Raw genomic sequence first — 27,006 nt, forward strand, 5'->3', positions numbered from 1 at the left:
AAATTTCTTATATTCAAAAATCACCTTGTTTAACAGGCTGTTGCTCCCTATTTATAATTAAGGTTCTACGTTTACATTTTCACAGTCGATGAATTTTCTGAATTCTCTAATTGCATTCGAAAAATATATAAATTATTATAAAGTGAAAGAGTGAACATTTAGATGTGAGATTCGACAGGTTTTCGGTTGGAATGAGGCGTTCGAATCGCGTTGTCAACAAACGGGAAGCGACGACGACGACTGCGAGGCGCTCGCGGGTCGACGTCGCGGCGGCGGCGTCGCGCGATGTTGCGCTTTGAGGTTAGGTATCGATCAGTGCGCTGGCGCCGTCTCGGCAGCGACGGGGACGCGAGTGCGGTGTTACTTGTCATGTTTCCATCCCGGCGGATCGCGCTGATCCGCGCGAGTTAAGAGTCCGGAGTGCCTCCGCTACGATGACAACGTGCTGATCGCGACCGCGAAACGATGGCGCAGTCTATCCTCGATGCTCTGACAGGTAGGAGCGCACATAGAAGCCCCTGGATAGGCGGGGTTGACCAATCCCGGAAACGTCAACAATCCACTTTCGAGCCCTCATTTCATGGGGTGAACTCTTGGTTCTTTCTTCTGCATCGCGACACGTCCTACGGCGACAATTTCGATATGCCCGAGAGTGTGCGGACCTTCGAGGCGCGAGCTGGAAGGGTGTAGAAAATAGGGGTCACTGACTTGTTGTTGACTCGATGCAATTAGCGTTGTTGATACATTGCAATTAGTGAATTCGGTGGACCTTTACTGATTCTGCGTTGGAGTTACCCTGTAGCACTAGTGCAGCATGGTAACTCGTTGAATAAACTCAATTTGTGCAGTGCAGTATTAACTCGGGACAAATACTAAAATGAAATAAGTTTTAATTATAGGTTTATAACAACATTGTTTGTCAAGTGAAATTGAACAGAATTTAAGAATGAAAATTTTATGATAGAAATGCGTTGTGGCAAGTGTGTTGTGGCACATAGTTGTGGGGACTAGTGCAAGCTACCAAATTCACTATACATTTTATTCTCAGAGCACTCAGTTTGTGATCTTAAGGTATTTGGTGGCCAATGTTTGGTCTTATTTAATGATTTCTTGTTTTTATAGATGTCTCGCTGGACGGCTCTTCTGTGCAATCCTTGTTGGAGTCGCAAACCTTGATAGCTGAGGTCGAGCAGTCAGGTATATATTGTGATTATATGAGAGTATTTAAAACACAATTGTAGTGATACGAAGGACTCTCAAAATTTAAATAACAAAGAAATCTAATCCAGATTGATGAGTACAGTTATACTTATTATTGCTGCACAAAATTAAGTTACTAACGATCTTAGAATTTATTCAACATAAATGTAATTGATCCAAAAAATGACCTTTTTGACTCTCTTTGAAGTCATCTTCTTGAATGTTTACTACCAAAGAAAAACTGGAAAAACTTGGAAAATTCTCTTTTCAAAGAATTTTTTATTCTTGAAAATCAAAACATTCAAGAAAATTTTTAGTCTTTTATAAATCTTTATTTCTTAAAAACAAGTTATTCAAATACTTTAATCTGATTAAAAAATATTCTTTTTATCAATACACAAATAAAAAAGTTGAAAAATATAGAGGAAATATATAACTCACATTGTTATGATAAAATTCTTTGTAAAAGTTTTCAAATTGCCTATATAGGTTTGGATTAATTTTTACAAAATATTATGCTATTATTGTTTTATCTGTGCAATCTGTTATCAGATTAAAAAAAATATATATATACATAATCTAATTATATAGTATTATAATATAATTGTATTGTTTTCTAATTTTATTTTATATATTTATATGTTTGTAATATAATACCAAAATTTTTTCATCAGCGATTGATCAGGATGAGGAAGACATATTTCAATGTGGCAAGTGCAAAAGCCAGTTTACATCGCTCCAGATGTTTGTACTTCACAAGAGGACACATCAAAAGACGCAGCAACAAACGGTGGACTTGACTCAGTTTTTAACAAATGACGAGAGTCAGGTGATGCACATAGAAGATGCAGTTCAAGATGAGTCGCAGTACAATTCGCAGGAGACTTTTCAGCTTGGAGAACCTATTATTCTCGAAGAAGCAGATATGCTATTTAGGTATGTTATTATTAATAATTGTAATTATTAATTTGTTGTGTAGTATATAATAAAGGATGATGGGTAAATATGATCTAATTTGTTCCCAAAGTGAAAACTAAAAACGGTATGCTTTTTTGTAGTTTTTAAACTACTAAATCTTATTTTTATCTTCAAAAAATTTTAATTCATTAAAAAAAGTATTAAAAAATCCACATGAAACTATTAACCTGTTATACATATAAAACTTCTTGTGCTGTTTTCTTATTTCACTAAAGCTAGATAGATCGCAAATGTTTGCTATTTTAAAAAATAGGTAGGAGTCTACACAAATTTGGAAAACCGTGTTATGTACCATATATCATGCGTTTTTGTGCTTCTTAATAAAAGAGCCTTAGGGATATCTCTATAGTAATGCATTCTGCGGATGCAAGATTGGTCCGATTGTTGCTCCCGTATTGTTCTGATAATGTGATATTTTGATTATCTCTGATTTCTTTTTAAGAATCACTTAAATGCTCAATATCAATCAGAAATCTTTCAACTGATAGTGAGAGTGATTTTAAGTACGAATAATTTTTCCATTAATTTTTTTGTTTTTTTTCTTTTTTATGTACATATTTTTCTATGTATATAATATATAGATTTCTTCATTAAAAATATTTTACTATTATAACATGTTACTGCTATTAATGGAAATTATAAAATTTATACAAAAAATATTTTTAAACCAAAATTTGTTTTGACTGAATAAGGTCTTCTTCATTTGTGTTATTTACATATTATTTGATCTTCACTTATTACTATCTATTTTACTAGAGTTTTACATTTTTATTAATATACCATCCTTATAATAACTTCTCATATGTATATATTTAATATATATTTAATAGCTTTATGTGATAATTTTAATATTTTTCTGACAAATTAAAATTTTTGAAAGATCAGATTCAGATTCATCAGCTAAAATATTACACAAAATCATATCTTTTTTATACTTATTACTTCAGGGGTCAAAATGGCCCATTTTATCTATTTTTAAACTAAATACTTTTGTGTGTTTTGAATATATAAATCGTTCCTTACTTTTGTAAAACTTGTTTTTTAATATGTATCGTCTTTCTTAAATCTGATTCAATTGTTACAGTGTGGATCAGGAGGCTGCTAATTATTTCATGACCGACTCCACATTTAGCGTGCCGATCATCTTAAGTACAGAGAGTCTTTCGGATACTTTCGGTAACGCTGCCATCGAGGCGACGAGGGAAGACTCGAGCGAGGTGCCGACGATCCTACAAAACGACATCAGTTCGCAAGAAGACGCCTCGAGCCAGTCTGAACATCCTAACGCTTCGTTAACGGACAACGAGTTTTCCCTGGCGGACAATGAGCCGCCTCTAGAGGACAACGAATCCTCTCTCGAGAACAACGAGATATCCCTCCAGGACAATTCAGTCGATGAATCAAAAAATGGCATCAGTCGAATGCAGAACTTGAAGGTATATCGAGTTTGGTAATCTATGTTTCCAAAAAAACATCCACACAATTCTATGACATTAGATTGAAATAAATATTTTTAAATTATCTAATTAGGGAATTTAATTGTGAAATTTTAATTGTAACAAATATAATATAAATTGTTTTCAAGTAATTTTCTATAATTCATATTTTCATGAATTATTAAATAAATTAATATATATCATTTAAACTAAAATTTATGTCATTGCAGTATAAATGCGGTTATTGCAACAAACAGTTCGCGAAAAAATTCTACTGGCAGCAGCATGAACGTTCTCACACTGGAGAAAAACCTTATCAGTGTGTAGTATGCGGTCGTGCATTCGCACAGAAGTCAAATGTAAAGAAACACATGTCCTCGCACAAAGTATGGCCTGGTACCGCTATTCATTCGCTACCACCAGAGGTAAGGAATTTTTAATTAAATTACTAAACAAGACTTATTTTTTTTTCTACAAGAAGAAAATTTTTTATATATTCTGTAAAAATGCATTTTTGTAAAAAAGAATAAGAATTGTCTAATAATAAGAGAAATAGCATTGCATTTTAATCTATATTTAATCTATAATCTATAATCTATATTAAATTTTTTGAAAACTCATGGTATTTAAATAAATATAATAAAAAATATATATTAATTTTATATTTTCAAAATTATTTATAAGCACAATTAAGTTTTTATTTTATATTCTTTACTCATTATTTTCTGCCTTCTTTTTTTTCATTTTTTATATCATTTTCTATGTATCATTTCAATAATTTTCTTCTGAAACGATTTTTAGGCGCCTCCAGACGGAAGTATCGATCGCACGTATCATTGCCAGTTCTGCAAAGAGACGTTTGACTCGTACAAAGCTCTGAAAGGCCACCTAATTGTCTCGCATCTGGCACTGAAAGTATATAAGTGTGTGCAGAGTAGTTGCAGCATGATGTTCTCGGATCTGGACGAATTCCTGGAGCACACACGCAGCCACAAGTGTTCGGAGTATCGATGCCATGTATGTGGCGAGGTATTCAGCACTCTTACAGATCTTGGTCGCCATCAGTACGACCACTCTATCCAGAAGCAGAAGACCACAGAGAAGTATTATTGCTGCACGACTTGCAAGTCGTCGTTCTCAAATCTGGAGGCGTTGCAGCATCACAAAGAGACTACTACGCACAATTACGCGTGCCTGCATTGCGGCAAGAGCTTCCTCATCGAAAGGTTTTTACGCCGTCACCTCAAGACCCATTCGGCATCAGCGAGATTTGCTTGCGAGGATTGCGGCAAAGCTTTCAAAACTGAGCAGTACCTGGCTAATCATAAGCTGATACATAGCGAGGAGACACCTTTCACATGTCCGGTAAACATGAATAATTACAATAACGAGTGTAAAACTAGAAATTTTTATTAAAAATATATTGGTTATATAATACGAGCTAAAAATTATCAAAATTTAAAAACTGAAGGCTTCTTAGGTTTTTTTCCTGATCAACGAAAATATTTTGTTCACGAATATCCAAACTTTGACCCTGGAATTAGTTGCATGGAAGAAAACAATGAAAAATTTGGTTTACAATAGTTTTTACAGTAAAAATGATTATAATAGATTAAAATTTTGTTACATATTGTTTATTTAGATTTATTGATGTTTGTATTTAAAATTGTAGCATTGTCCGGCCAGATTCAAACGGAAAGATCGACTGGGTCGGCATATGCTGATCCATGATCTAACGAAGAGACTCAAGTGTCCGTTTCGCAACTACTTAGGCTGCATGAGCGAGTTTTCGCGGCCTGACAAGCTCAAACGGCACCTGCTGACGCACAGTAATGTCAAGCGTTTCAGTTGTAGTCACTGCAATCGCAACTTCCACCGAGCGCAAGCTCTCAAGCATCACGAGATGAATAAGCACAGTCTTAAGTGCGACATCTGCTCCCACGTGAGTCCAAGTTTTTGAAAACTTATTCTTGAAACGTTCATTGAATAACTCTTCATAGTTAACTGTTAATATTATGCAGGCTTTTAAGACTAAGGAGCAGCTGGTTACCCATAACTGTGAACAATCAAATGAGACCAAGAAGCATTCGAGCTCGCAGCTACCGAAAAAGGCGTCCGGATCATTTAAGCCGAGGAAGCCCACCCCAAAGAGACAAACGTTATCAAAGACTGCAATCCCACTTGCCGACAAAGAGAAATTTGAAAAGCTTAAGGCTGATGAAATAGAAAGAAAAGTAATTTATATCTGAGATTGTTTTACGTATCTTTTTCAATGTTATAAAACTTTCTTTTTCTGTTTTTACTTTTATTGGATTTCGAAAAACCTCCATGCTTGTAATATTCTCATTAAGGGAATTTTCTATTTTGTCGCGCTAATTTTTTTTTAAAGTCAATAAATATTTTACTTTTTGTCTTTTATTATTATTTGAAAATCAATTTTCTATTTTTGTTTTATGAAAAATATAAACAATTGATAATAAATCCATGATTTTAGCTCTCCTAGTAGAGAAATTAAAAGTTTGAACGCCATTTTAATCAGAATATTTGTGTGGTTATCATTAGAACTAAAAATTATCTTAATAAATTTATTAGAATGGATTTATCAAAATGAGATCAACTTAATTTTTTATACGTTAATTGTTTAGAATTCGAAAAAATGAGTAAAAATCAAGTTTTTTAAATAAGTACCATTTATTTAGTTATTGAGCGAGATGAAAAATTCTAGTTTTAATAATACGGTTTTGAAATCAGTTATCGATAAATCATGTAGACATCAAATGGATCTATTATGACTATTATTAATTATTATTTATATTTTATTTTAAAAAGTAGGAAATTTTTATTCTTCAATAATAAATAAATGACAAAAATTTTTGAAAAATATTTACACAATTTCTAAAAAAAATTCTTAAAAACCTAAAAAAAACCCTAAAAAATTAAAACGACAAAATAGAATCCCATTAAAGATTGTTAATTTTACTTACAACTTTTTTCTTTAAATTTTATGATTTTTTTCTTTTTTTCTACATCCTTTAATTGGACAAATTTTTAAATGTTGCAGGTCGCCTTCGAAACATTCAAACCTGGCGATTTTGACGAGGAATCCAGCAAGAAAATGGGAAATGTTTCTCCCGTCTCGAAAGCGGTCGAGTTAACCGGCGATGAATTAAATGAGCAAGTCGACTCGCCAGTTATGGATCTTGAGAACGATTTCAAGCGCAACATGGAATTCTACTCGCCCCACACAAGCGAGTAGAAGTTTTGCAATATATATACATATACAGAGTGTTTTATTTTAATTGACGCACTAAAATATTTCTTGAACAGTGCATTTTTTAATAAAATGTTTGAGATAAAAGTTGTATGGTTTAGAGGTGGACATAAAGTGCTATCATTGATTTGACGTTAGTCGTTTGAAAGTTATATGAATTTAAGAAATTGAAGGTTATCCAATCGTTTTAAGATCACATGGTCACTCTCAATTTCTTAAATTCAAACTAATGACATCACTTTATACCCCCCCCCCCCTTCCAAACCATAAAACTTTTGTCTGGAACATTTTACCCTAAAATGCACTATTCAAGAAATATTTTAGTTCGTCAATTAAAATGAAACGCCCTGTATATACATACACGCGTATATATATATTATATATAATATATATATATATTTTTGATTCGTATATTTAAATTGTACATCAATTAGGATGTAGACGAATCGTCGTAGCACGTGCAATGGGATCATCGGCGAAGACGCAAGTTGCATTTTATATTCGCGTACGATATTTTGTAGTTTACATATCTGTGATAATTGTAATATAAATGCTCTATCGATATAAGTAACTTATATATACATTTGCGCGCACATCGAGGATGTTCGGTGTCGTCGATTTCGATTCTTCTATGAAAAAACTTGTCGTATAGGCACACAATAGTAGTTATAACTGATACTCCGTGTACCCTCTCGAACACTTTCGTTCGTTCGAATTTTTTTAATTACAAAACGTACGCAGAGCTGTATAACGAAACATTTGACAGCGCGATATCTCTTTTTAATTTATTTGTTATAAAATAATATCTAGACCAAAAGTCAAATGCGGAAGATGTAAAATTACTTTTAAGAAAAAATATCAATTTTACGAAATAGCTAAAATTATATTGTAATTATCCCTGAAGATTCTTTCCTTTAGGCATGAATCCTAATTAATCAACATTTCTTTAACTTCTACAACTTTTGTTATCTTATTAAATTCGAATTAATTTATCAATTTTATAAATATAAATTATTATTTAAAACCTAAATAGTTTTCTAGATTGCACGAAGGAAGTTGAATTTATCATTAGCAAAATCAATCCAAGTACTCTTTGTGTAACTGTGCAATTAAACTACTATCTTATGATAATTCTTGTGATATTTGAAAGGAAGTAGAACCGCAATCAGCGAAACCGCAATCAGTTTTGGGAAGATTAAAAGCGAATGTAAATTGCATATATTTTACATTATAGAATCGAGACTTTCTTATATAACTGCTTAGTTCAAATGTACATATGCAGTTGCTAATTAACTGAGTCGAAGAGACCATGCCGTTTCACAAAACGTATCAGATTAATAATCAGGAGCAGGGCAATGCTGCTCAACGAGATCAGTCGTATAAAAGCTGCCTTATCGCTCTGCTCATCTTCTTCTTCATGTGCCTTATCCTTATCATCGCCTGCTTACCCTGGAAAAAGCAGAATCAGAGCAACTATAAAGATCAATATATTGATTCACAGGTATGCTATTACGTAATATATTTTAAACAAATATTTTTAGATATCTTATTAAATTAAAAAAAAATACATAAAATATATTACTATTATAATTTTATACTTTTTATTCGACAGAAACTTTTGTCGAGATAATTCATTCAATATAATAACCCTTATATACTACCCTTTCTCGATTTTAAATTTTATTAATTTATATTAATTAAATGAAGTTAATAAAATTTATATTATTTAAATTATATTAATTTATATTAAAAAATATGAGATGACTAACAAATTTAAGGAAATTTCACAGAAGCCATTACAAGCTTTGTGCTTACAAAATTTATTTGATCTATATTTTTCTAATTTAATGTTTTTCAAAATTATCTTTTAATTTAATAAATAATAAGTAACTTAACAATATTTGGCTCAAGAACTCAATCAAATGTACAAAAGCGATGCCAATAAAGCCAACATTAGATCTTGTGTGTAAAATGCAATTTTATTATTCAATAAACATTAATTTTACTTAAATTAAATTTATCTTAACATAACTTTTAACTAGTTAGTTTGTTGTTCATTTACTTTTAACTTTTTGTTCGCGTAATTAAATTAATTTAACCCATTAACTTAATATAGTTCAAAATTTACGTTAACTTACCCAACTCTGATTATTTATAATTTTGAGATTGCGTGGTTGCAAATTGGTAATCAGCGGCCTTCTGTGCTTGTACGATTGTGTGGGAGGCTGAGGAGGTGGAAGATTCCGAAGCTTTAGGCCAATAAGCCTTTGGATTGTTTGAATGACCGGGATTTGGTTTGTGATCGGTCACGATTGGGTCGCCAGGCCCAGACACGGTTGAGTCGACTTGAAAGCTTCCACCGATTTCAGTTTTGAGATCTTTCGGAATTTCTGCTGAATCAGCCGTGAGAGGGATCGGTGATTGATCACCTCTCATGGTAGATGATGCAACTTCTGGAGAGGTTGACCTTGAGCGAGACAAGGAGAATGATTTCAAGTAACGACATAGCTTAGCAAAATCGTCCGAGTTGAATTCCTTCGTATAAAAGGCCTCCATTTTCATAGTATGCAACGAATCTCCTGGAGAGGTTGATCTTGAGCGAGTCGGGAAGGATGATTTCCAGTAACGACATAGATTAGCAAAATCGTCCAAGTTGAACTCTCCCGTATAAAAGGCTTCTTCTTTCATGGTATGCGACGAATCTTCTGGAGAGGTTGACCTTGAGCGAGTCGGAAAGGATGACTTCAAGTAACGACATAGCTTAGCAAAATCGTCCAAGTTGAACTCCCCCGTATAAAAGGCCTCCTCTTTCGTGGTATGCAACGCAACTTCTGGAGAAGTCGACTTGGAGCGAGTCGGGGAGGATGATTTCAAGTAACAACAAAGCTTAGCAAAATTGTCTGAGTTGAATTCCCCTGTATAAAAGGCCTTCTTTAATCGATTTAGTTGTCGATGGCGACCTGCTCGTGATCTACCCATGTCCTTGATGGAGCGAATAAATAAATGGTTCTCCAGTTACATATGTATAATTAACTATGTATTTAAGTATATTTTGGGGTTGTAAAATAGTTTTAACAGCCTTACCCTTTTTATTTCTTTCTTTCTCTCTTCTCGTATTTCCTTTTTTTCTTAGCTTTTCTGACGATCGACGTGATAGAACAATTTGAAAATCGTATTCAGCGTATGTACAAAAAAACTACAGAAAAGGACTACTCTAGCATTATTTTTCTGTTGAACTGTGTAATAATTAATAGTAATATAATATATGTATATTGTTTATTTTAATAAGATATTTCATTAAACGTGCTTATATATTATATTAGTATAAATCTCATTTAAAATTTATTACTAATAAATTGACTTATCTTCAAATAATTTATTTATTATTTTAAATAGGATCGTTACCATAAACCAATAAAAGAACCAACCATCATAACAGTTCTATCAACAACTCAAAGAACTTCAGCAGAAAGGACAGTTCTATCAAGCGTTTGGACAACTCCGAAAATAGTAACTACATCTACTACAATCACAGAAGGTAAATCAACTGAAGATACTAATGACATCATTACTGAAGACTATTTGAAGAAGAATGTTAAAGGATTTCGTCATTTCGAACGTTATTTCAAAAATAAGACAAGCGTGGCTGAAATAACACTGCCTACCTCTATATCTCAAGAAGATATTGAAGACTATACCATGAAGGAAGTTCTAGAAACTATGAAAGAAAACATTGGCCTAGCTACATTGTCACATGATATTGTCCCTGGTAAAAAAATTTTATTGAAATGTTAATGATATTTTGTTGAATTGTATGTTTATTTTAGAACATTTTAACTGGTGATTTTGTCAAAAGTTCATCAAAAATTCATTGCAATTTTAATAAAATTTATTTATATACTCTTTCATGAAATAGTATTAATAATTTTTCATTGGAATTTCATTATTTACCTGGAATTCTCATTAAAATGTCATTTTTTTCTCATTAAATAAAGAAAATAATCTGCTCAACAAATGTAATTAAAATTTCGTTGAATTTTTTAATTAAAATTTCATCAAATTTAATAAAATGTCAAGTTCAATTTCATCAAAATTTTATTCAAATTTATTTTAAATTTTAACAGAGGTGACTGATATCGTTAATGATGCAACTCCTACGTCACTGAATGAACCAATCATCAGCAGCACTACTCCGAAATACGCTACAATTGTTGACATTATAAAGGATGTTATGACTTCAAAATCCGTTAAGGAATCTACAAGTGATTCTACCGAAGAATATTACAGCTCGGATAAATTGGAAGTTGATGACATTGTGACTAATAATGTTATAGTATTGTCAAACGATCTCGAAGAAAACGAGATCGATTCTGAGAATTCTACTAAAAAATTTGAGAGATTCAGAGTTATGAATGATGATGATGATAATATCACAATTTCAACAACGTCAAATCTAACTGATCTTGAAGAAAACACAAACACTAAATATTCTTCTGAAAAGATTAATCAGTCTGAGAGTTTGCAATCCGAGGTAACAACGAATGATACTATTGTTTCCACTCAATCAAGTCTTGAAGAAGATGTAGGTGCTGAAAATTCTACAATAAAACACTTAAATTATGAGGACTCTACAGTCACAGAGTACAATGCGATATTAACTAATGAGACTGTAATGGAAAAGAGATCTCCTGTGATGATAAATTATACTCCATTTATAGACGACAAATTTTCAACTACAAAAGTTACAAATGTAATAAAAAGTTTAATACATTGAAATTGATTTGCTTTCGGTATTTAGAATCACTGCACAATTAATAAAAAAAATAAGAAATTGTCAGTCAGTGAACAAATAAAAATAACTTAATATAATTACATTTTCAAAAGATCAATTAATTAGTAATTTATTATTTTGAAGCTTTATTATTTTAATATTTTCAGAATTTATATGTATAAAGAAATGTAGATTTTTTTCAACACTTAAGAAAAGCGTTTCAAAAAATCTGAGAATTTTTCTAAAGTGTTATAAAATTATATAGAAATTCTGAAAAATGATATGAAAATTTGTCAGTATAGTTTATGTAAATTATTTCAAAGCAAAACTCCTAAACATTTATATTAACATTTAATTCTATTATAGGAAACTGAAGACATAATGAATACAACGGCAATGAGCGCAAACAATTATATTATCGAAGAATATAACGTGACTTCAAGTAAAATGGAAAAGTACAGCACATCTTCTACATCCAATTATAGGAACGCAACTGCTTTTGTTTTTTACAACCACACAACCAGCACAGTCATCCCTGTAAATTACAATGAGACGAATCTTACCACAACAAGGACCACTGTTCTTGACGAGGACACGAGCATTTGCAAAACAGGATACTGCAAGCAAATTGCCAGTAGGATGATGTCTTACATGAATCACTCGGCCGATCCTTGCGAGGACTTTTACGAGTACGCTTGCGGTGGTTTTGAAGTCAATCCACAACTGATAGACGGCGATCTAGTTCGGAAATCTAGGAATTACCAACGAATCGCCAGTAAATTTTATTATTTATAACGTATAATTGTTACTAAATTATTAATTACTTAAAACAACTTTATTGTTATTAAATATGCAAATCACAACGGAAAATATTAATGTTTTTTCAGAAGAAAAAGTTTACTGGTTAATGAAATTAATTATTGAATATATTTACATCTTTCATTCTGTGGTGATTTTTAAAAAATAATTTTAAGTAATTGCATTATATTAAATATATCACAGCAAATCACAGAGCTGGAAGTATTAATTTTTTTCCAAAGAAAAAAAGATTACACGCTGAACGCTTTTGCTGAAAAATTTAATTAAACACAATGTTTGCGAGAACGTTGAATTTCTCGCGAATCGAGATGTCGAATGATTAATGGCTTCAATTTAATTTCACTGATTAATCGGAACACTGTCTCAATAATGAATATTCAGCTTAAGTTTCTTTTACATTTAATTACTGATTATCGCGCAGCAACTAAATTGCTTACATGCTCCGTGAATTGTTGATTTGGCGCTCACAAATTTCTAAGATTTTCACTCGTTGATTTCGCTTGGAATTTGGTACGAATCGGGAAGTATCGACGATGTATTGACCCCGAGCGCAATCGTTCGACGGGAGAAATTGAGAAATTCGGGAGAAAAGACTGTTGGTGAAAGACGCGATCATTGGACGGAGAGGTCTTACAGAGAAACAGATAAATATTTTGATTTTATTTCGTTGACCTTCTCCCGCACTAAAACACTATAGGAATGTGCTTGTTAAAGAATTTTTTGACTATACAATATGAGCTAAAAATTATCAAAATTTAAAAACTGAAGGTTTCTCTAAGTTTATTCTTTTTTTTCCTAATCAATAACAAAAAATTTTGATGGCAAATGCCTAAATTTTGGACCTAAAATTAGCTGCAAAGGAAACAATGAAAAATTTAATTTATGATAGTATTTGCAGCAAAAATTATTATATTTTAAATAAATAACTTTTAAATGAATAAGTGGATCTAAATGAATTTTTGTACAAATATTTATTAGAGTTTTATTAGTATATGTAAAAATTTTGATTTAATTAATAATGCTACTTATCAAATTTGCCAAGTACTACAAAATGCAATTTTACATAAAAATGAAACGTAAACAAAAAATTAAGTAACTTTTAAACCAATAACTGTGCTCAAATTTTTCACGGATACTTAAACATAATACTAGAATATTCTATAAAATTTTTATATTTTTGATAATGTTTTAATATAGATTTAACGGGATATCTATGTTTTCACATTTTTTGAACGTTCAGATTAAAATAGATCAGTTATACAGATTCGAACATTTTTGTAGATTTTCGGTGTATGCCAAATATTGGATATATTAATTTTAGATATTTTGAAAGCGTGTGGATAAGATCTAAGATTAATTATTGAATATTTTTATTTTCATTCTGTTATAATTGTTCAAAATTTTAGGTCAAATGTTAAAAGAAAGACGAGAGAACGTGTCTTCGAACTTTATGACGTACTACGACAGTTGCGTACAATACGAAAAAAATATGAACTTCAGTGAAAGAATAAAAATGGGTAAGTTGAAGCTGTCCAGGCATTTAATAAACAGTTAAGTTTTAAATAAAGATTTTTGAATGTAAAAATAGTAAAATTATAAAAATCTGCCATTGTCGACTATTAATTTTGTTGTAGCAAATGACGCGTTAAAAAAAATAGGAGAGTTCTATATACCCACTACGTGGCCCAATAATATCAAAGGCTTTTTCTTCACTAATTTACTCGCCCGATTAATATTACATCACAGGTAAGTTCTCGGAACGATTTATTGTAAAGCTATTATAAATTGGAATTATTGTTTCGCAGCGCTATCTTATTTGACGTCGTGCCAGAATTGGACGAATATCGTCCAAACAGTTTCACGTTGAAGATAAGTCCTACGACGTACGAGAGTCCTTTTAAAACGGAGGATACGGAGGATCCGTGCTCCGAGGACGAGTTGGACACGAAAGGACAGTACGTGGATCTCGAAATTATGTATAATAATTATAAAAGATGCAAGGTACAAACCGCTAGAATTATCGCGAATTGTTAAACGAAAAAAGTTAAAAAAGTTTAGTTTCATTAATACGAAAGAATGAAATTTTGCTCCAGTTATAAAATCTTTTCTCAATCTTTCTAATTTAACCAACGCTCTTTTGTTGCCAAGTTTTTATTGAGATTTGCGTAGAAGCAAGTAAGAAATAGACAGTTTCTGATCTATAAAATATAAAGAATTAAAAAGATGAAAAAATAAAGTGAATTAATAGGAAAGAGCGTACAGAATAAAGTGTAATAATTCATAATAATTAAGAATTTTTTTTTTCACAGAATGATACGAGTGAATTTATGAGATCCATTCGGAAAGCGCTGACAGAGCTCAATGTTTTCAAGAGCTTGAATGATAGCTTAGAATGGAATGTACAATCCGAGCACATAGATAAAATCATTGATGTGATCGATTCTATTATAATGCAAGAGTACTTTTCGGTAATATAACTTAGGACAAAGGTTTTTATAACTATTTTTATTCGCCAATGAAATGCTAAATTCTTAATTCCGCAGAACTTTCCGTCTAAGAGTGAAATGCAAGAAGCGTATTTGATGAATAATTACAGCAAAGTCAGTTTAGAGGAGCTGCAGAACAGCAGTGCTCTCGTAAGCAAAACCGCAGAGAATTTCAGTAACTTTTTCACACACACAAAAAAAAGAAAAGAAATGTGAAATCAAATATATTTAACTATCTAATTTTCACATCGTTAGTAGCTTCTTATTCTTCACTTAAATTTTTCCCCGCAGGTAAATTGGGCGGAATTAATTCGCTTGTTGACAGGAATGAACATGATGATTAACGAGAGTATTCAAGTTTATTTCCATGCCGCCTTGACTAAAGGTTTACACAGATTAGAGGAATATGCCAAAAAAAATCCTATGGATTTCAACAACGCGATAATGGGATTGTACGCACACAAACTTTATCACGAGGTAATCTAGATCTTTGAGATCTTTCGCCTTCAAATATAATAAAATAAAAATACGATTGATGAAATTATTTTTTAACAATTTTATGTCTTGTATTAAAAATATATTATTAAAATATTAAAAATATATTAAAAATATATTTAATAATCATTATTAATAATAAAATGGAAACTTTTGCAGCTGGTTTTGCCGAAGCGCGATAATATAAAGGATCATTGTCTGCATGTGGCTGTCTACCTTCTACAGCTGGAAGCATCTCATTTATACACATCGTCCTTTACTGATCACGAAATAAAACAAATGAATCAAATGGTAAGTAACTCACAATCAAGTATAAATAAAATATTTAATTGTAAATGAGTTTTCAATTTTTCTAAATTTACAAGTTACTTGTTTTTCATCTTTGACAATTTCTATTATTCAATAGATAGAAAAGACATTCAACAATTTGAAACAAACATTATCGATAAAAATGCAAGAAGCACAATGGGCGAAAGATGAAGGACGAAAAGAATTATTAATAAAGATCAACGGTCTGAAACTCGCATTTCCCGTTGTTCCCTGTTTCAAGAACAAAGACTTGCTTTATAGCGAATATAATGTGACAGAGGTAAAATACTTTTCACTATTTTTTATTAAAATAAATTGATATTATTAGGGATGATATAGATAAAAATTCAGTATCTAAAATAAAATATTGTTCTTAATAGACTTAATATTAATAAAATATTTTAGAGTTTAAAACAAGAAATGTTATATGAACATAAAACGTTTTTTATAAAATTTAAATATTTATATAACTTATATTATTATTTTTTTTTTTAATTCTGTATTTATGCTATATATTCCCTATATAATTAAAAATCATTATGTGTATCATACTTGGTTTTTTAGTTACACAGTAATACTAATGACAATTTCAGATAATTTTGAATGACAATTATTTCAACAATTCGATGATTCTACTGAAAAGATACAGAACTCTGATGTACACTGAACTAAGAAGACAAGTTGGCGAGCCAAAGCAAATGTAAACAAAACAATTAATTTACGATTAATTCATTAATTAAATATGTAAATTTAACTTAAATAAATTCACAAAATCCTAAACATTTAATTGTACAAATTTAGACTCTATTAGACTCTAAATTTTCATTACCTGTAAATTACGTTACAGTTGGACGTATTATGCTACGCCGTTCCAATCGAAGGCCCGAGTGATCTACGCTCTAAATCTTATTGTGATTCCTTATGGTGCCATTGATTCAGCCTTAATAAACAATGAATTGTCTTTCGACTATTTTCTGCTAGCAACGCTTGGGAATTTAATAGCTCATCAAATCGCTCACCACTTCGACACAAATGGTAAATGACAGCAACAATGTCAGAGTTGGATAATTAGTTAAAAAGTTAAATAATAAAGTTAAAATGTCAATAATTTTTAATTTAATTTAGTTGACTTTAAACAATTAAGTTTTAACTTTAACTAGTTATTTTTAAAACACATATACTTTAATTTATTAATTTTTTTTACAAGTTAAAAATTTATCTATGTAAAAAGAAAAAATTAAAAAAAAAAATACATTTCTACATAAAAAAAACATTTTTTTGTTATTTCATATAAATTTATTTTACAAATAAAATATTAAGTTGTTTAATGATCCATATTATAAATATTTTGAATAATCTAACTTTAAAAATTTATCAATTTCTAAATTAATGTAAGTAACGCTTTTCAAAATTAACTTTAACTTAAGTCAATTTAATCTTAAAATGATATTTAACTAGGTTTCTGTTCATGTAACTTTTAATGTAACTAAATTAATTTTATAAGTCATTAACTTAAATTTTAGTTAAAAAAATATTAACTTACCCAATTCTGAATGGGTAATGAAACAAATATTCAGAAAACTTATAAATTATTAATAGCTGTCAATATTTCTCAAAACTCTTTTTATTGCTCTTAAACTTGATGCAACTATTCATACATTTATATAAAAAAAAAAAAATAGATTATAATATTGATTTCAAGAACTAAATTAATATCAGTAACAAAGACCAAATTTTTTCCCGATCTTTTTTTAAGTTTTTAATTATCCGAATTGTACTTTTTAATAGGTATACACTATTGGGATCAAATCAGGAATACTCAGGATTCTCTAATGTTCGGAAACGAATTTACAAACACTCATTTTGACGATTACGTTGACTGTCAAAAGGAAAATATGTACCAAAATCCTATGAATATGACGATACCTTTTACTGATCAAGTAGTGTCCTTTACGGTAAGTTGAACCCTGTTGTTGATACAATAAATAACAAAATGGAAAAGGGATTGTTAAACTCTGTATGATAAACTTTGACAAAACAGATATAATATATTTTTTACGTATTGCTTGATTTATTAAATCGTTCGCAGACGCAAAGTGTCACGTGTAAATATTCTAGATACCGCGATTGACCTTGAACGAGCGGTTGTCTGAAATTATGGGACTCAGACTAGCCTACGATACTTTGGCTCTTATGAGGTCGGATGCGAAGAGACTACCGTGGATACAACTCCGCATCGACCAATTATTCTACCTCGCCTACGCTCAGGTACTGTTCTCACAGTTCGTTTTACATTAACAGCAGTTTTATCAGTGGGATCTCTCTCGGTCTTCGGAGTGGACAATCTTATAGTCCTCGGACCTTGAAGAATCTTAAGATTAATTTACACGATACTCTTTTATTAGCAACCAACGTGCTAGTCTTCTACCGCGCGCGCACATATTCAACCGAAAGTCACATATATCAAATTGAAAAACCTATACATACTTTTACTTGTTAAATCTGGATCTTCCAACTTGTAACGCAAAAACGGTTTATAGGATTAAATTGTGCCCATTCAGATATTTGTTCAAAATTACGAGAACTATAATATATCTAAAAATTTGCCAAATCCACAAAAAGACACTTTCCCAAAGTATGATGTGAATAGAAATGTAAAATTACTGTGAGATTCAATGTGATAAGTACTTATGGTAAAATTACGGCAAGATGATAATTTATTTTGGTAAATTTGATAAAATTAAATTCATTGTATTTGATAGTTTTCTGCACAAATAGATAATCATTTTTACGCTAATCTAATAAGATAAAACAACATTCATCTAAAATAAAATCCCTTGAAAATTCTAGGTTTCCCCAGGTTTTTCCGGAAATAAACATCCTATATTCACTATTACAGAATTATTTTTTACTAATTTTTTAGTTGCTAGAGGACTAGAACGCTAGTTGCTAGTAAGAAAATATTATATAAATTAACCATTAGATCAAAATTTAATAATGAAATCAGAGGATTCGTAAGAATCATGGTCGTTTCCTCGAATCTTTTGACCGTCTTCGAGCTGCTCCAGGTGATCGATAATTATACATCTCTACGGTTGCAGTCGTATTGCACGAAGATACCGCTCACGTCATCGTACGTCTCCCTATACGAGAGCGAGGACTTGCCGAGCCGGATCCGCGTGTTCGTCTCCGCGTCGAACAACAAGCTCCTTGGCGAGGCATGGAAGTGTGCGCTTGGCTCGCAGGTTGCGCCCAACGACGTTTGCAGCGTGTTCCCGTATATAGAGACCAAGGAAACCGCAATGTTCCCAGAGTGAGGATCGTTCACAGAAAATACGAATGAACTGGCACCCGCAGACTTTGCGATCTAGCAAATGAGCCAGTTGGTCGTTCGCGAAGCGATGCGGTGGACACAGAAACAAAATTCAGATAAGTCCATACCCTGATTCGCGCATAAACATCTTTAACGTGCACTTTAAAAATTTAATTAAAAATATTGAGCGTTAGTTTCACCACATCCGCGATTGATGCATAAAACTGTCTCTAGAGTTCTAAATCTAAAAAAAAGAAATTGAAAAATATGCGTTTTGCTTCTGTACCCCTACAGAGATTCTCGTTCACATACAATAACGTGTATCTTAAGTTTAAAAGCAATGGCTTCGATGAACACGTTGTCGCAAACGCATTGTTTACGAGGTAAACATTGTAACTAACGTTACAAGAAACAAAGAAAAATAAGCGAACAACATAAGCATCGAATGAATATGTATCAGTAAACAGTTTTTTTTAACGTAAAGTTCACATCGAACTTGACCGAACGCTAAATTGGAGCGTTCGCGGATCACTTTAAGTGGCAATAATATTCGCCATTCACTTATTCTGAGGAACAAAAGTAACAATCGTACGTCTTTGGAAACCATTCATACATGTCAAAAACAATCGCACTCACGTATCAGCGGTCATCATACTCTTATGTGCGATTGTCCAATTCGACTAGAAAGTACAATTAATGTTCACAGTTCACCATCCAGCGATTCTTCTCACTTTTCTTTTCACAGTTTCTTCTTGTCCAATTCTTCCACGGATTTCGTACGACGAGCCATATTCCCTGAAATACACATATTTGTAAATAGCACATCAAAATTATCGCTCCTACATTAAATGAATTGTAACATTTGATTGAAAAAATTTTTTCAACTATCGATTTGAAAAACACAATAGATACGAAACAAAGAAAAATAGAATTAAAATATCAAAATGTTGAAAAAAAATATAATTAATTCTGATTATTTTTTAACAGAAAAAAACAAGAAATGATTTATTAGATTTATAAAGATTTTAAAATTTAATAGAACGAGATTCAAGGATTTAAAAATATAAAGATTTCAGAAATTGAAAATTTTTAAGATCCCAAAAGATTTAAAAAATGCGACATTCCAAGATGGGAATCTAATTTTTAAAGATGTGGAATTCTAAAATTCAAAAATTGGAGGAGACAAGCATCCAGCCGTCATAGAAAACAATACTGTAGTTTACTTAGATAATTAATCATTAGTTTTCATAACTTTATAAGTCATAAATAAAAACAAAATGACTGAGTTAAGATATATATAAACAAGTCACGGACAAATTTCAGGATGATTGATAGTGGAGGTGAATAATAATAATAACAACAAACAATTAATCAAGTAAACTCAGTAAATTGTCGCACACTATCAAGCGATCACACATCGTATGCGTAATTAATCAACATACCGCTTACATCCGTGTCAAGCTTGCTTAGATGGGAGACAGACCGTCTTATAGTGGCTTTCTTCCCTATCTGTAGTGATCAGCAGCATGCATTTGAAAGGAACAACAAGAAGTTAGTTACAAAAATTAATAAATTATTAACGAGAACAATGCTTCTCTAAATGGTACATCAAAATTATCACTTGCGCAAAAAAAAGAGAACTTTATGTGATCCTTTTATTTCAGATTATAAATGCAACCATTATTCTTTGCGTTCTCTTTCATTTTCTTTAGTAAAAATATTGTAATTTTTTAAAAATCATATTTATGATCTAGAAATTAAAGCCTAAATGTTTTTTAATACGTCTTTTTTCACGCGTGCAGCATAAATCTTGTAGTAGCAGAAGTGGTGGACGCATAATGTAATCTAATACTCGCAATAAAACTTGCTACCATTGTAACTGAAGGCTGCAAGTTGCAAGGTTCTATAATTGACTAATAACTACAAATTCACGTTATGCGTACATCGCTCTTTGCTGCTACAAGTTTACACTGTACATTACATATCAATCATCCTCCCACTCACCTCGAAGTATTGATGCCACAAAACGCAGCCGTACACGCAGAGAACGGAGACTAGAGACTGGCAAAACAGCCAGAGAAGAATGTTAAGAGCTTGAGTGCGCTCAAACAGGGCTGCACCATGGCGTATACACAGCAAAGCTTCTGTTACCATGATTGCCCCGTAAACCCAACATTGAGTTCCCACTCGACTACACGTCGGATCAGTTACATACATATAATACTGCCTGTAATTATAACGTATTTATGATAACATTATCTCAATTGCACGTTCAAATGCACATTTTCTTTAAAGTATTCTGTGTGAATTTTACACACAAAGAAAAAATTACAAAACAATAATTTGTAAAATTCATACAAAAATATTATTAGATATTAATAATATTTTTAGCCTTGACTGAAATATGATATTCTTCACTTATTTGAATTTATTGTTATAAGGTAATTCCTAAATAAATACAAAAGATTGAAGAGGTTAAGCCCTTAGCTTACTTTAGAAAAAAGAAGGATCTTAGAAATATGTTCTAAATTATTTTGTTTTTAAAATACAAAATGTCAAATTTGAGAAAAAATATGAAAATTTTGAAAATATGAAAAACGCTTAAAAACATTTTACTCAAATGTGGTACGTGTGCATATAATATTAAGAACCATTTTCTACTGCTGATGAAACATTGTTACATATATACATACATGAGTAATAAGGCGAGTGTTTTAATTCATCAATTGATTAATCGCATTATGCGCAAATATAACTTTTAGAGCAAAGTTGCATTTGCACCAAATGTAATTAATCAATTGATGAATTAAAAAAACTCGCATATTATATTGTTTTTTATTGAGAAAATGAACATATATTAATAGAACCTTTACTTCTAAAATAAGCCAAGAAATCTTCAATTTTTTGTACTTGCTTAGGAATCATTCTGTATAAGATAACAAAAAGATTAGAAGCTTTAAAGCATTAATTATACTATTTTCAAAACATAGCAAAAAACATTAATTTAATTCACATAAATTATACATAATATTTATTAATATAAAACTTGAAACAATCCCAATACCAAAATTGCAATATTCATATTGTATTTTAAGTATTTTAAAATGACCAAGATAAGATATCTAATTTTATTTAAATAAAATGTCAAAATTCATGCGCTTTTTGCTTACCTAACAGACGGCGCAACTATGACGCCGATTAATACTAATCTTGCCACAACAAATGGATGTGATGGCGGAAATTCATAAACGTGCTTCAAGAAAAAGGTGTTCAACTCGGAGACTTGCCAAAATATCACTAGCTGGCACAAAGCGATTAATCGCATATGTGTGCAAGTTGGATCCAACCATCTGACAGACGTCCAACTGCCAGGAGTAAATTGCAACATTGCTCTTTTTAACTTCCCAGTGGTGCTCTCGATGTCACGAATACCGACCCACCTGTATTTAGAAAACAAGTCAAAGATTCAGTACTTTTCAATGCTCTTCATCAAGAAAAAAGGAAAAACTCGTTCTTTTATGAAATGGAAATAAAAGTTTCTGTATAAGAAAATTAGCAAAATTCAGTAAAGCAGAATAAATTCTCTATTAAGCCCATGTTAAACTACACATTTAAGATTGAGGATTAAGAATTAAACAAAAGATTAGAATTTGATCAATCAGATAATTTTAATTTTAATCCGTTTTGTTCTAATTGAATTCTAATCTATAATTAAAAATTCTTAATTTCCAATCTTCGTGTAGCCTGGATCATTAATGGATGATAAAATTTGAAGGCTATCAAGATTGGAATCAAATTAAGTTCTTACTTATATTCTCTCATCTCCAATATGGAGCATATCTTTAGGCCGACCCAGATACCCAATCCATTGCACACTAGAACGTCCAGGATCAACGCATCCCACCAGCACTCGATAAAATTTGGCAACAAATGAGCAAAGGCAATCTCCGTCACCTCCCACATGATACTAATAGCCCAGAGGAATCCAAGGTGACGAATTAGAATGGCTTTGAAGGTCCAGCCGAGGAAGTGGGCCAGCGCGAACACGTCCAAGTGGTTCCAGATTTTTTCCACTGTGATGTCTGAACAGTTGACGCCGTATTCCTTGTCCATGTCAATGTGGAAGGAAGCTAGACCTGGATCCACCCACACCAGGATTTTTCTGACTGTCTCATAGTTTTGAAACAACAGGAATAATAGACCCATCAGGTAAAGTACACTGCAGCCAAATACTATTCGCCATACAACAGGATGAGGCCTGGTGAATGGGCCATTGGGAAATGTCAGGACTGATATGATGAGGAAGAAGAAAACAACACACAACATGCCTGCCCACATGTTATCCTCCACATTGGTGGTATTTCTGAAAGAAATATTTTTGAGAAGATTAATTACAAATATGTAACATACAGCATATTCAAATGATGTAACTATGGTATAATTATTGTATGCTATTGCATGCGACTTAATACATTACATTTACATAAATGTTGTCACTAACTGAATTATAAGTAGCAATTGAATTCAGAACAGCGCAAGTTACAAAGTTCACCTGTATTTATTAACTGTAATAAAAACACAACAATTCCTACATATTTTTCTATACCTATTACACAAAAAATTGAAATCAATAATATACAAGTATATTAAATTCAATTTAAATCTTTAGTAATAATTAAGAAAGCTATTTAAATTTACATAAATTTTTTTTTACTAACAGAATTACAAGCAATGAATAAAACCAGAGTAATTCCAGTTGCAAAGTTCAACCCTATATATTAACCATAATAAAAATATAACAATTTATAAACCTGCGTTTATGTATATATTTACAGTACATTCAAATCAAAAAATTCAAATCAATAGTACAAGTAAGTTAATCAATTAAAATTTTTGGTAATAATTAAGGACTGTTATTTAAATTTACATAAATTTTTTCCCTAACTAAATTACAAATAGCGACTGAATCTAGAGCAACTCAAGTCGCAAAATAATGAAAACATAACAATTCATATTTCTCTATATTAACATAAAACATTAAATTCAATAACGCAAGCTAATCACTTAATTTAAACCTCTGAATAATTGGAGCTGCTATTTAAACAAGAACATATAAAAATATTAAGTAGAATTGATGACCCAATATGTTACATAATATAGTTAAGTCAAACAAAAGCATAATCATGAATGGCTTATAATAGACAGCCCAAGGGCAGATTATAATTCCTTAATATTTGTATAATGAATTATTTTCATATTCATATTATTATATACAGTTATATTTCAGAAGAAAATATATAAATTTTTTTTCTTTTTACTAGCAATTTCTTGCCAAATTGTATAAGATCCTTTTATATATATATTAACATACAACAGCAGTTGCATTATTTGAAGTACAATATATAAAATTTACATTTTTATGCCCATATTCATAATTCTTCCTTGAGAAAAATGAGGACTCCTTGTTTTTGTCTATCTTTATCTCATGTATGATAAAACATAGTACACGAGATAAAGGTGGACGAAAACAAAGAATCCTTTTCAAAGAAGGAATATGTGCATTATTCTTTTATATATAATAAGGGCTGTTCTACATTAGCGTAATCAAAGTTGTAAGTGGTATAGTATAGTCATATGTCCATTTCTACCAATGTAAATAGCTTTAATCTCGGTTCAACTCTGTTTTTATCTTTCTCTGTTTCTAAGAATAAGAAAAATTAAAGTTAATTTATGTGATAAGAAATGGGCCTACAACTGTGCTTTACAATACCTCATAACTACTTACAACTACGTTTATGCTATTGTAGAACAACTCAACATACAAGAGTTGCATCATTCAAGGCACATTAGATCATCCTCGAGGAATCTCATGCCGTGTTTTCAGAGAATTGTATATCTTATCAAAATTAGATATCAATCAGCTCACAACAAATCCTTTAAAATGTGAAATTTTTTCAGCATCTTGTGTCATGTGGTCTTTCAATTAAACTCCAAATGTACACTTTACATCCCATAAAGGAAAACTAGAGGAAAGAGTCAAAAAGAGCAGAAATTGCAAGATATAACCCGCACGCAAGTTCGAAAGTGTCAAAGCGAACTCCAAGCTACCTGGTGAACACCGAGTATATGACGGCGCCTATGGAGAGGAGCAGTAAGGTGATGGTGTGCGGTTTGTAGAAGAACTCGAGGGAGATGTCGTCAACCGGCCTCTCATTGATGATCGGGAAGCTGTCGGTCCCGGCACGAAGCCTGTGCTCCTCGGCATGTTCAACGACAGTGTTGGTGGCGGCGGCGGTGACGGGGTTGGTCGCCTTGGCATCACCCTCCTGCAATGTTGTCGACATCCTGTCCGCGATTCTCTCTGACTCAGCCACGTTCGATCACCATCAGCGAACAGAACACGCGTGGTACTCCCGCGCCGTACGTATCGTGCCCGAGCTCCGAGCTACGCGCGTGAACACGCCTGCGATCAGTGTTGCTAGAGGAGTCGCTTTTCTTGCGCATGCGCGACGTTTCGATAGCGAATCCAGTGATGCGAATCCAGTGATGTATACTGTTCTGTGATGTATATGTTATAATAACATGACACAAGAAGTTTTAGCAAGCTCCAGGTTAGAGATACGTATTGGTATCAGTTATTTTTATAATAATATTTGTTTATATTTATTAGGGTTGAGTAAGTTAATATGTTTTTAACTAAATTAAGTTAAAATTAATTTAATTACGTTGAAAGTTACAATAAACAAAAAACTAAAGAGATACACATTATGGTTAGTTTTAGAGGTTAGGAAGTTTTTTTTTTTCATTTTTCTGCGGATTTTTTGATTCTTTTTTCAAAGATAGAAAAATTTGTTGGAAAAATTCACATATGTAATTGCAAAACATTTGAATATAGATCGAATATCTTGATGACGTCTTTTTGGACTTGTTTGTACTGTTATAGATGTTATTTGTGCAATTATTTATACCTTCAAAGAATTACAATGAATACATTAATTATGGTTAAGTATATAATATTATTAATATATAATGTTATCAAAATACCCCCTAAAAGGATGACTTTGATACAACACTTTTCAAAATTTAATATAAAATTTTATATCAGTCTAATATTTACTGCTGTCACGAAGAATGATGTATTATTAACTTTAGATTACGATTTTTCGTGACAGTAGTAAATATTAGTATGCTATAAAATTAAAAATTGAAAAGTGTTATTGTATCACGTGCGTGACCTCACCAGTACTAATAAAGTCAACCTGGTATATAATTTTATGGTATATAATTTTTTAATCTAACTCAGCACATTTGTTTTTAAGTCATTGCCACACTTAAAATAAAAGGAAAAATACAAATTTTAACAAAAATAAGATTACATAATTTTCTGAATCATATTAATATGATGGATATAAAATTAAATTAAGTAAAATGTCATTTACATAACAAAAATATCAAATTCTTATAAACAAACCAATTTTTTGGAAGAAACTAGTTTTTTTCAGTGACTTGAAAAAAGCATTTTTTAAAACTATACTTAATTAAGATTAAATTAAGTTAAAAGTTAATTTTGAAAGAATTATATTAAATTATTTGTAATTTTTTAAAGTTAGATAACTCAAAAAAATTAAAATATACTGGTCATTAAATAAATTGTTAATATTTCATTTGTAAATTAAATTTATATGGAAACAAAGAAATATTGCTTTTTTTGTGTAGGAACGTATTATTTCTTTAAATTTTTTTCTTTTTGCATTGATACATCTTAATTTAGGAGAAAAGTTTATAATTGTTAATAAAGTTTCTGTTTCAAAAATAATTAAAGTTAAAAATTATTAACTTTAATATTTAATATTCAATTTTTTAACTACTTAATTAGCAATGTTTTTTAAACGTTTTTATAAATTTAAAAAATGAATATACATTAATTG

The 27,006-nt window shown here is 31.1% G+C and overlaps 4 protein-coding genes across 13 annotated transcripts; 2 read left to right on the forward strand and 2 right to left on the reverse strand.

Moving 5' to 3' along the window:
- Window positions 1–258: 258 nt before the first annotated feature.
- On the forward strand, window positions 259–7,762 carry LOC105193797 (zinc finger protein 341). Of its 2 annotated transcripts, none has more exons than XM_011158391.3 (9): window positions 259–496; window positions 1,123–1,197; window positions 1,875–2,136; window positions 3,263–3,614; window positions 3,845–4,039; window positions 4,416–4,979; window positions 5,287–5,556; window positions 5,636–5,848; window positions 6,676–7,762. In XM_011158391.3, exons 1-9 carry the CDS (start codon window positions 466–468, stop codon window positions 6,868–6,870), a joined length of 2,157 nt encoding a protein of 718 aa, XP_011156693.1. In that variant the 5' UTR covers window positions 259–465; the 3' UTR covers window positions 6,871–7,762. The 2 variants fall into 2 exon arrangements, with proteins under 2 accessions (XP_011156693.1, XP_039312709.1); XM_039456775.1 differs by lacking the exon at window positions 259–496 and adding an exon at window positions 506–817.
- Window positions 7,763–8,070: 308 nt separating this feature from the next.
- On the reverse strand, window positions 8,071–12,407 carry LOC105193793. Of its 7 annotated transcripts, none has more exons than XM_039456779.1 (4): window positions 12,220–12,332; window positions 9,970–10,081; window positions 9,024–9,866; window positions 8,071–8,334 (listed from the first exon to the last, which is right to left on the reverse strand). In XM_039456779.1, the coding sequence occupies exons 1-3, from the start codon at window positions 12,256–12,258 to the stop codon at window positions 9,034–9,036; spliced, it is 984 nt and encodes a 327-aa protein (XP_039312713.1). In that variant the 5' UTR covers window positions 12,259–12,332; the 3' UTR covers window positions 8,071–8,334; window positions 9,024–9,033. The 7 variants fall into 7 exon arrangements, with proteins under 7 accessions (XP_039312713.1, XP_039312716.1, XP_025993832.2 ...); XM_039456782.1 differs by having other exon boundaries at window positions 8,107–8,334; window positions 12,308–12,407; XM_026138047.2 differs by having other exon boundaries at window positions 8,107–8,334; window positions 9,024–9,867; window positions 9,970–10,094; window positions 12,308–12,407.
- LOC105193794 (endothelin-converting enzyme 2) lies at window positions 8,159–19,486 on the forward strand. 2 transcript variants are annotated; one of them, XM_011158389.3, is made up of 17 exons: window positions 8,159–8,386; window positions 10,282–10,654; window positions 11,010–11,635; window positions 12,023–12,431; window positions 13,882–13,992; window positions 14,110–14,221; window positions 14,281–14,476; window positions 14,785–14,943; window positions 15,019–15,111; window positions 15,253–15,438; window positions 15,616–15,747; window positions 15,863–16,045; window positions 16,359–16,465; window positions 16,613–16,800; window positions 17,554–17,720; window positions 17,884–18,033; window positions 18,867–19,486. In XM_011158389.3, the coding sequence occupies exons 1-17, from the start codon at window positions 8,195–8,197 to the stop codon at window positions 19,080–19,082; spliced, it is 3,600 nt and encodes a 1,199-aa protein (XP_011156691.2). In that variant the 5' UTR covers window positions 8,159–8,194; the 3' UTR covers window positions 19,083–19,486. The 2 variants fall into 2 exon arrangements, with proteins under 2 accessions (XP_011156691.2, XP_039312708.1); XM_039456774.1 differs by lacking the exon at window positions 8,159–8,386 and adding an exon at window positions 9,783–9,891 and having other exon boundaries at window positions 18,867–19,082.
- A 40-nt stretch (window positions 19,487–19,526) lies between these two features.
- On the reverse strand, window positions 19,527–25,564 carry LOC105193796 (phosphatidylserine synthase). 2 transcript variants are annotated; one of them, XM_011158390.3, is made up of 6 exons: window positions 25,187–25,564; window positions 22,887–23,441; window positions 22,249–22,518; window positions 21,083–21,305; window positions 20,521–20,587; window positions 19,527–19,873 (listed from the first exon to the last, which is right to left on the reverse strand). In XM_011158390.3, the coding sequence occupies exons 1-6, from the start codon at window positions 25,420–25,422 to the stop codon at window positions 19,818–19,820; spliced, it is 1,407 nt and encodes a 468-aa protein (XP_011156692.2). In that variant the 5' UTR covers window positions 25,423–25,564; the 3' UTR covers window positions 19,527–19,817. The 2 variants fall into 2 exon arrangements, with proteins under 2 accessions (XP_011156692.2, XP_039312710.1); XM_039456776.1 differs by lacking the exon at window positions 20,521–20,587.
- Window positions 25,565–27,006: the final 1,442 nt, after the last annotated feature.

The sequence above is a fragment of the Solenopsis invicta genome, chromosome 13, assembly GCF_016802725.1.
Source record: "Solenopsis invicta isolate M01_SB chromosome 13, UNIL_Sinv_3.0, whole genome shotgun sequence".
Lineage (NCBI taxonomy): Eukaryota > Metazoa > Arthropoda > Insecta > Hymenoptera > Formicidae > Solenopsis > Solenopsis invicta.

What these genes read in the sequence shown, in the direction of transcription:
- LOC105193797 (XM_011158391.3), top strand. Translation starts at nt 466, where the DNA reads ATGGCGCAGTCTATCCTCGATGCTCTGACAG. An exon ending in AGACACCTTTCACATGTCCG is followed by an intron (nt 4,980 to 5,286) that starts GTAAACATGAAT and finishes TTAAAATTGTAG; the next exon opens with CATTGTCCGGCCAGATTCAA. An exon ending in CTGATGAAATAGAAAGAAAA is followed by an intron (nt 5,849 to 6,675) that starts GTAATTTATATC and finishes TAAATGTTGCAG; the next exon opens with GTCGCCTTCGAAACATTCAA.
- LOC105193794 (XM_011158389.3), top strand. Translation starts at nt 8,195, where the DNA reads ATGCCGTTTCACAAAACGTATCAGATTAATAATCAGGAGCAGGGCAAT. An exon ending in GAATTACCAACGAATCGCCA is followed by an intron (nt 12,432 to 13,881) that starts GTAAATTTTATT and finishes TCAAAATTTTAG; the next exon opens with GTCAAATGTTAAAAGAAAGA. An exon ending in ATAATTATAAAAGATGCAAG is followed by an intron (nt 14,477 to 14,784) that starts GTACAAACCGCT and finishes TTTTTTTCACAG; the next exon opens with AATGATACGAGTGAATTTAT.
- LOC105193793 (XM_039456779.1), bottom strand. Translation starts at nt 12,258, where the DNA reads ATGCTCGTGTCCTCGTCAAGAACAGTGGTCCTTGTTGTG. An exon ending in GAACAGTGGTCCTTGTTGTG is followed by an intron (nt 10,082 to 12,219) that starts GTAAGATTCGTC and finishes CCTTTTCTGTAG; the next exon opens with TTTTTTTGTACATACGCTGA. An exon ending in GAAAGAAAGAAATAAAAAGG is followed by an intron (nt 9,867 to 9,969) that starts GTAAGGCTGTTA and finishes GCTCCATCAAGG; the next exon opens with ACATGGGTAGATCACGAGCA.
- LOC105193796 (XM_011158390.3), bottom strand. Translation starts at nt 25,422, where the DNA reads ATGTCGACAACATTGCAGGAGGGTGATGCCAAGGCGACCAACCCCGTC. An exon ending in ATATACTCGGTGTTCACCAG is followed by an intron (nt 23,442 to 25,186) that starts GTAGCTTGGAGT and finishes TATTTCTTTCAG; the next exon opens with AAATACCACCAATGTGGAGG. An exon ending in TTGGAGATGAGAGAATATAA is followed by an intron (nt 22,519 to 22,886) that starts GTAAGAACTTAA and finishes TTCTAAATACAG; the next exon opens with GTGGGTCGGTATTCGTGACA.